Source organism: Chelon labrosus (genome assembly GCF_963514085.1).
Source record: "Chelon labrosus genome assembly, chromosome: 3".
In the NCBI taxonomy this organism is placed as follows: Eukaryota; Metazoa; Chordata; class Actinopteri; order Mugiliformes; family Mugilidae; genus Chelon; species Chelon labrosus.
In genome coordinates, this window is record NC_140339.1 from 21,619,955 (window position 1) to 21,630,993 (window position 11,039).

General features: G+C 40.2%; 1 protein-coding gene across 1 annotated transcript; it reads left to right on the plus strand.

The window, feature by feature from the left end:
* Positions 1-738: 738 nt before the first annotated feature.
* Positions 739-10,873, plus strand: ddx21 (DEAD (Asp-Glu-Ala-Asp) box helicase 21). The gene is made up of 16 exons (XM_084575044.1): positions 739-899; positions 2,158-2,385; positions 2,610-2,750; positions 3,089-3,164; positions 3,604-3,782; positions 3,878-3,995; positions 5,298-5,483; positions 5,678-5,823; positions 6,954-7,103; positions 7,217-7,378; positions 7,608-7,727; positions 8,084-8,157; positions 8,582-8,741; positions 8,921-9,055; positions 9,592-9,636; positions 9,783-10,873. Exons 1-16 carry the CDS (start codon positions 816-818, stop codon positions 10,041-10,043), a joined length of 2,265 nt encoding a protein of 754 aa, XP_084431170.1. The 5' UTR covers positions 739-815; the 3' UTR covers positions 10,044-10,873.
* Positions 10,874-11,039: the final 166 nt, after the last annotated feature.

Below are 11,039 nucleotides of genomic sequence, written 5' to 3' on the forward strand. Positions count from 1 at the left end.
AGCACACAGAAATCAACCCTTTTTTGTCTTCAGCTCCACGCCGTGGGGTGCTGGTCCATTATTTAACGTTCAAAAGTGAGATTCTGGAACTCAAGAGTTTATTTGAGACACTGCCTATTCAACTGTCATGGTCATGTCTCTGTCTGTAACATTATAGAAGCACTCACATGTAATAGCCATGCCGAAAAATAAAAAATTATCACTCCTCTCCGGCTGCTCTCCAGTTGCTGATGCTCAAGAAGCAGATTCACAAAACAGGACACAGTGCGCTATCTGCTGGTACGTTATTGTAATCGCTACGCTTGTGCACTGATGACTTTTTCACCCGAGAAAAACTTTTTTTTTCATTCTTGTGGAATATATTTAATATTTATCGTGTTTTTTTTTTTTTTTTTTTTGCAATTTCATTGCATTATGCAGACAATGACATTTAAGGCTTTATTAATTTCATCTCACATTAAGTGTAACGAGCTGATCTTACTTTAATATTTTTTATTGTTTCTCCAGAGAATCTCATGAATACAGTATTAATTCGTTCAGTAAACCCGTATAAATTATTATATTATAAACATATTGTAATTTTTAGAAAATATTTTACCGTAATTATTTCTGCTCCGTACTGTCTCATCGACATAGACCGTATATAAAAGAGTACCGTCTGTGTAATGCCGTATAATGTCGTACCTATCTATAACATCTAGTTCTGTGTCCGGCTCGTGAACACGTTTCCTGGCGCCGCCTTGCGCGTTCCTTTCCATCCGCGTGCCCGTCGCCTCGCTGGTGTGTCTACGCTGAGGGACTCCAACTAGAAAGAAATGCCGTCAAAAATCATTGTTGAAACCGAAGATCTAGCAATGGAAAACGAGGTGGACACTGCCGCGGAGGCCAAAATCCTAAAGGTGAGCACTGTGGGTCGTGTTGACCTGGACAGACTGAGAAAACACACTTTAGCTCACGCGTCGTCCTTCCTCCGCTGGTCCTTGTTTGGCAACATGTGGCTCAGCGTGCTAACCTCGGCTAGCCGGGTAACTAACGCTACAGAACTGTCAGAAAAACATAAACGGGAAACGAGTACAAGGCAGGCTTGAGTAGCGAAAACAGTATTTCAGTTTTAGTGTTATGTCGTAATCAGGAGCGATGCTGATATCCCTTTAGTAAGGTTATTACATAGAATGGTAGCGTAGTTATTTGGCCTAGCACACGTAGGAGGTCACATGGCATGCCCATGTGTTACTGAGCTGACCTATTAGACCACATGGATTTATGGGCTGACACCATGGAAACCATCAAGAGGCTGCGCACATGTGTGTCTATCTGCGCAGTGGACGCGAACTGATGACGTGTTATTCAGCTGGACTCGTCAGCTGTTAGTCAAGTACGCAAACAACCACCTTAAAAACAATAGACTGCATTGTAGGTGCCGCTAATTGTGTTTATTTTAATAGTAGATCGTTTTTATTTTAAAATTAATGCAGTTTTTTTTTTTTTTTCAACAATGAATCTAAGGTCCATCTCTTCTAGGATGATGAAAAAAATCTTTCCTACAGCCTCGCACAGCAATGATAACATCTTAATATTGTAAACACCTTAATAGTTTAAATTCTTGTGCAATATATTTAATATTCACTGTGGTCTCAGTCAGTCTTTGTATGGGATTGTTTGTCTATTTTAGGTATTTTTGTATTTTGTTGTTTTTAAAAGCACTGCTCTGACTTGTATTTTGCAGTTTTATTGTATAATCATACAATGACAGTTAAGGGTTTTCTCATTTCATCTCACATTAAGTGTAAAAAAATGGATTAGGTGGTTTTTGGAGGGTTTTTCTCAAACCAAAATAAATTGAGCAATGCTGAGATCACATCACATTGCTCAAGATCAAGTAACCCAAACTGTCATTCATTAATATCTTGATAATAAGGTAGTTGATCAAGAACAGAACTTAAAATTATTTAAAAAATAATATACCCCTGTTTAGGATGAATATACAGTTTGATTTCAAATCTGTAAAACATTATTTATACAGAAAATAAGAGTTTCCACAGGTACTTTAAATCAATTAAACTGCTATGGTGCCCTTTAATTTCCATTATAGTGTTATTAGATGTTATAGATTTACCTTATTGTTTTTTCCATTCTCGTGTCTGAAAAATAACAAAGAAAAAGACCAAGGAGGCCAAGAAGCTGAAGCAGAAGCAGCAGGAGTTGGAGGAGCAGGAGGACCCAGACTGCGACCCTCCAGCACCTAAGAAGAAAAAGAAAAAAGACAAGCTGGCAGCGGACCAAGTGAACGGCCACACGGATGAGGCCACAGACATGAATGGCAACAGTAACGAAGCTGAAACACCAAAGCAGAAGACTAAGAAAAACACAGAGGGAGACACAGAGGTCAGAACTTGCTTATATCTAGCTACCATTTGTCAAAATTCCCTCACCAAAAGCCTTAGTTATGAGTTTAATGTTCACTAGACTCTTTGTAGGAGAGTATGCCTTGTTCGGCAACTTATTCAAAATATAGTTAAAAGATAAATGCATATTCTGTCAATGCCCCAGTGGACAAGGTCATACGCTGCACTTTGTATAACACTGTTTACTTTTCTCTTGTGGATTAGAAAAAGAAGAAGAAGCAAAAGAAAGCGATCGCAGAGGCAGAAACCAACGGACATTCCACCCCAAACACCCCTGTTCAGACTCCCATCCAGACACCGGCCCACTCAAGTGAAGACTCAGCTAGTGACAGCGAAAAGGAAACGGTAAGATTTGGAGGGGGACTGTAAACATTTATTAGCTTTTCCTAATTTAAGCACTGGAACGTTTTTATTTTCTCTAAGGAGCAGTTCAGTTGAAAGTTTGTATGAATATTTATGATGTCTGTGCTCTGTCGGGATTTTAAATAGGTAATTCTGATTCTCAGTTTTTGTTGGGTGATGTCAGTCTATTGGATCAGTTAGAGATTTGCAATAGTGTATTTGAAACTAGCATTCTGTTTGATACTTAAGACGCTGTTTGGGAAGCTGATGCTAAATCCCTCTTTCTCTAACTGTTGGATAAAAAAAACGCACATTTACACTGCCTCTTTTTCTTTATTTAGGAGGAGACACAGGAGCAGAAAGAAGGGGCATTCTCCAACTTCAGAATCTCCAAGGTCACCATTGATAAACTGAAAGGTAAGCATCATATTTACATTTTCATACCTTTATTGTTTTACCACAGATGTAGAGCGCAAGTGTTACTGGTACAGGTCCAACTCCTGACATGCTTGCTTTGCAATTTTTGTGGTGAATCTAAATTTTACAAAAAAAGTAGAGTGAGACATGCTTTTTGTGCGTATTGATTTACTTTTAGTTTAGTACACGTGCATAAGCACTGTAATGAACATTTGAGAGTTTTCACTGTTACAGACTGAAACGAATGGATACGTTCGTTTTCAGATGTGACTCTTTTTGCATTGTAAATGGACGTCACAGTGATACCAGTGGGTTTCAAACTTGCCGATGTCCTTTGGTGTGTGCTGTATAAAACAAATTACCATTGATCCTCTCTCTTCCTCTTTGTCCTGTCATCCTTTCTTTTCCTCCTGTCACTTTGCTATCTCTACTTGCTCAGCCCGGGGAGTCTCTTACCTCTTTGACATTCAGGTGAAGACATTCAATCCCGTCTATGACGGTGAGGACGTAATTGCCCAGGCCCGTACAGGAACGGGAAAGACGTTCTCCTTTGCTGTTCCTCTGGTGGAGAAACTCCAGAACGATGCAGTAGAGATGACCAGAGGACGGCCTCCCAGGGTGCGCACTGATAAACATTCACACCAGTTACTGAAAGCTAGCATCAGTATTTTTGTGTGTGGCTGAGTTTTTTTTTCTTGTCTGTCCGTCTGCAGGTTCTGGTGTTGACTCCGACCAGAGAGTTGGCCATCCAGGTTGCTAAGGACTTCAAAGACATCATCAAGAGATTGTCAATCACCTGTTTCTACGGGGGCAGCTCTTACAATCCACAGAGTAAGCAGTTATTTTCGGTTGAAGTAGCTTTGAATAGTCTGTTTAGATGAGAGTATCTAATTCATTTCAGTTTTGTGGGTCCAAATAGGTCTGAAATGGCTGTTTAAGGCCTCTTTTTCTCACCCCAACTCACTGGGCCTACTGGGTTCCAAGTAGTCACCTCCCTGAAGCTGCCCCTCGGTACCCAGCTCCAGAGACTACAAAAACAATCTATAGTTTTCTTCTTTTTCTTAACCTGTACTCAAAAGTTAAAACTCTTCAAATATATCTGTATTTAAGTCTGAATATGATTAGAACGGACAATGCATGGTAGTCACTGAACACCCCCGGGCTGTTTATATGACATGCAGTCACAACGTTTCATATTTTAAGTTCGGAGGCCATAACCATATATAACATAAGGCGTCTTAACATTATAGTAGTATATGAATAGGGCTTTGACTTTTGCCCAAAAATCATATTCGAAGTTCGTTTGTTTATTAATATTAAAATTCGAATACATTCGAATATTTATTAATTATATTTTGACCATTAAATGTCTTCAGTAAGACTGATACTGGTATCAAACTTAAGTTCTATATGTTCTGTCCACCAGAGGGCAGTGTATCAGTCAATGTTAATAGACTACGTGCACGAAAGGCTGAGTATTTATGCGTGTTAAAATGTTTATTATTAAGCAAACAAGATATGCAGTGTCGGAATGAAGATGTAACGAGCAGAATATAACAGAAGATGCTGTTACGACACAGTTAACGCTCCATCGGAAATACACAAGCTTACAGGAACCTAGCATGCTAACGTTACCTACAGGAGCCCAGATGACCAACCATAGCCTTGCTAATGAGCTCGCGATTTTACTTCACCAGGCGTGAAAAAAAAAAACTCGGAATCTGAATTGAAAACAACGTTTACAAGCAAACACATTTACAAAAAATAATTCCCATACAGGTTCGAATATTAAGAGATCCCTAAAATTCGTTCAGTTTTTAAAATAATCGAATTATATTCGAATAACGAAGTTCAGAGTCAAAGCCCTATATATGAATGAACGAAAGTGTATAAATGTCCTAATCGTTGTATTCATTTATTTACACTCAAGCTTTGTTGGTGTAATGTCATATTTAGTTATGTGTTTAGTCGTTTAAGAGTAACCAGTTAAAATCGAAATAGTTTAACAGGTCATTGTAAAAGTCAGAGTAATAATTCCCTTTTTTGCTTTTTAAATGTTGTCTGCTATTTTACCAACATGTTTTTTACATTAACATTAATACTGTCTTCCTTTACTTATCTCTTTCTGTCTAGTCGATGCGATCCGTAACGGCATTGACATTTTGGTTGGAACCCCTGGTCGCATCAAGGACCATCTTCAGAACAATAAACTCAACCTGTCTAAACTGAAACACGTGATTCTGGACGAAGTAGACCAGATGTTGGACATGGGCTTTGCAGAACAGGTGGAGGAGATTTTGGGTTCATCATATAAGAAAGGTAAAGTAAACCTGAGTGTGTATTTTGTTTTTGGTTTTTTTAAAGTAATTTTTGCTTTTCATTAAGTATACATGTGTGTATTCATATTTGTGTTTTTAGTTTGTCTGTCTTATATGCTGATGTCGATTAAATTACTGTTTTGGTGTAGTTTTAATTGTAAAGGTAGAAAAATGTGCGTGTGTGCTCGTTTCTAGATGACGACAACAACCCCCAGACTCTCCTCTTTTCGGCCACCTGTCCCCCCTGGGTGTACGAAGTGGCCAAGAAATACATGAGACCAGGGTGCAAACATGTCGACCTGATTGGCAAGAAAACACAGAAAGCTGCAACAACTGTGGAAGTAAGTGTGTATGTATGAGAGAGGAGGGGGAGGAAAGGTGCGTAGTGGGTGTAATTTAACAGGAGTTAAAACAGTCCCAAGGCCCTATTCAGACGTGGGTATTCGAATGCATCTGTGGTGATCAGATCATAAGTTAACAGCTGAAAATACTGTGTTCACACCTGACACTTTAAATGTGTCTTAAATGGGTCTCCCGATCCGTTCTATATGCAAACGACCACAGAATATTTATTTACATCCAGAATCTTGCAACAGCTGCTGTCTCTAATAGATCTCTACCTACTGCTGTATCAGAGCCAGGTTGTTTGTCATGTGCACGTCATGACATGGGACATGATCCAAATTTTGGAACAAGCTTTAAAGTCTCTCTCAGCAAAGGCACACACGTTCCATTATTATCTATTATTTATTGATCTGCGCCCTGATGTTAGTTATGTAGAGACCTGCACAAAGCTCAGATTATAGCTTGAACCCTTGAAGTTTCTATACATTGTACTTGCATTTTCCAATTTAATTTGTTTAGATTTATTTATTAGTTAGTAAACAGTTACAACAAGATAATACCTTAAAAGGCTCTCATTACTAATGACAAGGACACCTCCAAATGTAGTCAGAGATCAGATCTCTCAAATGTAGTCTCAATGCATCTCTTACACTGGCCACTTGCGATTGGGTGCCAAGATCGGAACCTAATGCAAGGTCTGAACAGGCCCAAAGAATGTGGTCACAAGTGGCCCAAAACCACCTCCAAATGTGGTCTGACTGATTAAATATGGGTGTTCACACCTTTACGTATTACTGGCTAGTTGCCATCGCATTAATCAGAACGTTTGTTAATACCAGGTCTGAACAGGGCCGTAGGTCTTTGGCACGCTCTCTGTGTTGTCTGTATGCAGGGTCAGTTAAAGTAGCAGAGGCTGTAAAATAAACTCACATTTATCTCCATCAGGAAAGCACAGTCAGTTCATTTGCAGTAAAAATTGCTGTATTAATCTTTATCCACACCAGCGGCTTTGTAATGATGTTAAAGTCTGCCAACTGAAGTAATGAATACATCGCCATCCCCTCTTTGCTTATCCTTTTGCTCTCTCCTTTCTTTGCCTGTGCGTCCTCTCTTCGGCTCTCTGTAGCATTTGGCCATTGCCTGTCACTGGTCACAGCGTGCTGCTGTGATAGGAGATGTGATTCAGGTGTACAGTGGCAGCCATGGCAGAACCATCGTCTTCTGTGAGACAAAGAAAGAAGCCAATGAACTTTCCATGAATACATCCATCAAACAGGTAGACACACATACTTGCGAAATACATGTGCCGCCTTGCTTCTAAAAATCCTATTTTCTGCTCTATATCCTGAAGTGTTCATTACTTTTTTAATTTTATTTGCATGTTTTCAGAGTACACAGTCCCTCCATGGGGATATTCCGCAGAAGCAGAGGGAGATGACGCTGAAGGGCTTCAGGAATGGGGTCTTTGAGGTTCTGGTTGCCACCAACGTTGCGGCTCGTGGATTAGACATTCCTGAAGTTGACTTGGTGGTTCAGTGTTCTCCACCCAAGGTTTGATGCGTTCCTACGAGAATTTTTGCAACTTCGCATTTACAGCCTGTGCTATTTCTTGGCTCTGTCGATATTATAGTTGTATAAACTGATTTTGAAGAACAGATTTTGTACACATTAAGTCAATACATTTACAGTTTTATTACTGGTGTTTCATAAAGTATGAAGCCAAATAGCCGTGTTACCTTTTACGTTCTCTGAAAATGTGTCTCTCTCTCGCTCTTGTCAGGATGTGGAGTCGTACATTCATCGTTCGGGACGTACGGGCCGAGCAGGCAGGACTGGAGTCTGCATCTGCTTCTACCAGAGGAAAGAAGAGGACCAGCTGCGCTATGTAGAAAACAAAGCTGTAGGTGTCTTTTTAATTTTATACGAAATAGAAAAGACAGGGATAGAGGAGTGACAGGTGTAGTTGTTTGAGCAGCTGGGTAAAAAAAAAAAAACAATGTTGTCAGTCACTTTAGCTACAGATGGATGGAAATGGCCAAGAAAGTACAGAGAAAGAGGCATAATCAAAATTGGTGAACACGGCTAAATGAAAGTTTGATTAGTGGCCAGAAGAAGGTGCTACTGTGCTACTGTGCTACAGTGCTACAGTGCGTCGATAACCAGATGAAAGACCTTTTTATTGTAGTTGGAAATAATGAAGTTAAATAGAAGTTGCATTGACCTGACATTAGATTATTCTTTTTGGTATTATTCCAGGGCATCACATTCAGGCGAGTTGGCGTTCCCACTGCAAATGAAATCATCAAGTCATCAAGCAAAGATGCTGTCAGGTAGGTAATTGTGGAGAATGAGAGCCAAGGGGAATGAAATATCTTTTGTTGTGTGTGTATGAATCTTGATTCATTCTCAAGGTTTTTTTGGGTTTCCTCCCACCAACCTTAAAAAAACATGGGTGCCAGGAGCTGCGCTTGGCCGCAGCGGCTCAGGACTAACCTTTCACCCGACCATGCAATTTCATTGTTCAGTGTTGTATAATGATAAACAAAGCACTTAATCTTTACCTTACCTTACCTTACCTTTAGTTTATTACTGATGAAACCTTGGACTCTGTCAGCCACGTTAAATATATAACTTGGGCAACTCGATAAGCTTGTGGTTATGTAAGCTTTTAACAATGGCTCCACACAGCAGTGTTGTGATTAAGGCAAGTGCCGGCTTGTTAAGAGTTTTTTTCCCCCCCTTTAATGTCTCCAGATTTCTGGACTCTGTTCCAGTGACGGCAATTGGATACTTTAGAGAATCAGCGGAGAAGCTGATAGAGGAAAGAGGAGCTGTGGATGCACTAGCTGCTGCCCTGGCCCATATTTCCGGAGCCACAAGTTTAGAGCAGAGGTCACTGCTCAACTCCGATGCTGTAAGTTACAAATGCATACATATGGTGCAGCAATAGGCGTGGACCGTTCACCCTCAATTATAAAGCTTTTCTAACAAAATAACTTTGTGTCTTCTCATGTGTGCGTTGCAGTTGCAGTATCTTTAGGTCATCTGCAATACCTGTGAATCCACCTTATGTATTTGTGTTTGTTTTTGCAGGGTTACACCACTATGCAGTTGGTGTGTTCCCAGGAGATGCACAACCTGGGTTATGCCTGGAGAACCATCAAAGAACAGCTAGGAGAAGAGTTCGAGACGCACATTCACAGAATGACCTTCCTCAAAGGCAGAACAGTATGTGCACACACAAACATACTCTGTATGTGGTGTCGCTGATGTGTATGAACAAGCTAATATAATATGCATTACATTTTCCTTCTTTTTAGTAGAAAGAAGGGTTTCATTTTATGATGTGTAAACACTTTTGTAGGAAGTTTAGGATACAGGTTACAAAGAATTGGGCCTCAATCATTACCGGCGAATGCTCTTATTAGGGTTGGCTTCAAATTATAATGCCGTTCAAAACACAGAAAACACCCCAGAGTGCCACATGAATCATAACAATTGAGTTGACAAATGGAAACGGAAGAAAAGAAACCCACTGGTAAATCAAAATGCAAATAAAACAAACAGTAAAACATCTTTCTAAAAACAAATATTTTTAAAATGTGAACAGAGCCATTCCAGTCACACAATAACCACAGAGCTAATCACAGCAAGTAAACAGAAAAAAACACATCTATGAATGTATGAAACCTTTTTGAATGTGTGATGGTTCCTTTCCTGTTTTATAAACACTCATCATCTCACCTTTGTTGTGTTTGTAACAGGGCGTTTGTTTCGATGTCCCAGTTGATAAAGTCAAGGAGATTCAGGTGAGAACAGCAGCAAAAAGTCACACCTGTTAATGTCCTATGAAGGACTGCTTATTTCATATTTTGGACCAAATTGGTGAAAATAATTGAAAGTATAATAGAAACAGATGCTAAAATGCTTCTCTTTCTATTTCCTCCCTCACCAGGATAACTGGAACGATGGTCGGCGTTGGCAACTGACTGTATCCACAGAGCTCCCAGAGCTGGAGGAGAAGCCGCACAGTAACCGCGGCGACAGAGGCAGCGGCTACCGCGGCGACAGAGGGGGGTTCAGAGGTGGAAGAGGACGGAACTTCGGGGGAAACGGTGGCCGTGGCAACGGGTTCCGGAGCAACGGTGGTGGTGGTGGCTATGGCAACAACAGAGGAGGACACAAACGCAGCTTCGGTCAAGCTTTTGATTACTGAAGTGCCAACCTGTGGACTGATGAGACTGTCTGTCACTCTCCTGGGCTGGCAGTGGTTTTTATTGGCTGTCAGTCAGAGGGGTCGGTGTGTGGCTGGTGAAAATCTGTCACAATACATGCTGATACAAAACATCTGAAAATTTTCAAGTAGCCATCTAAAACCCATTCAAGCTCAAATTTTCTGTGAACAGTTTATAACAACATAGCACTGGCAGCCAATATGTAATGCCTGATGTGTGCTACTTCTAAGTGGTGCGTTAGCTGAAACTCTTGGAATGACATGTTCCTAAAAGCTGAAGTCTTGAATGGCATACAATCAGAAACATTGGCTAATCAACCTATAATAAAAGTTAAGTATAATACAATGACAACATGAAAGTTGGAACTTGCCATCCATTTGGGTTTTAGGTGACGTGTTACTTTGTTTTTTATACTTAAGTTGTTTGGGGAACTGTGGCGGCAATTGCACTTGAGGCTCTGCACGAAACAGAAAACGCACAATTCTGACCTAACAACTTGTAAACATAAGAGCTGTTGCAGGACATGATTACACTACATGACCTGGTGAGTTTGTGGTACCACGAAGGTGCTGTTACTCTGCAGATGCTGTGTCATGAGTTTCTGTTCTGCACCCACAGGGTACAGTGATGAAATGGATGTTAACCTTTACAGCAGTGCCCTGGGTCCAATTGCTGCATTACCCTCAGCTGAAACCTCTCTCCCCAAAACTAAATTGGATGATTGCTTTGCAATTGCCTCTATTTAATAACTGTGTCTACTGCTTCCATTCATTTGAATGAAATGACTATTCATTAAAAAAAGGTCAACAAATCCTGTGTTTATTCTTTGTGAAATGCCTTAATATAAGCGTATACGCAAGGAGGAGCGTTTTAAGGAACGCGTCCCAGTCTTACTGCTTTCATTATCATAATGCCACAGTCCTGAGTGTTGCCTTTATAATCCATAATATGTAATGTCAAGTTAAATATCAAAGACA

Coding starts and splice junctions, on each gene's coding strand:
- ddx21 (XM_084575044.1), top strand. CDS start 816: ATGCCGTCAAAAATCATTGTTGAAACCGAAGATCTAGCAATGGAAAAC. Junction 5,824..6,953: donor AAGCTGCAACAACTGTGGAA/GTAAGTGTGTAT, acceptor GGCTCTCTGTAG/CATTTGGCCATTGCCTGTCA. Junction 7,728..8,083: donor GCTATGTAGAAAACAAAGCT/GTAGGTGTCTTT, acceptor GTATTATTCCAG/GGCATCACATTCAGGCGAGT.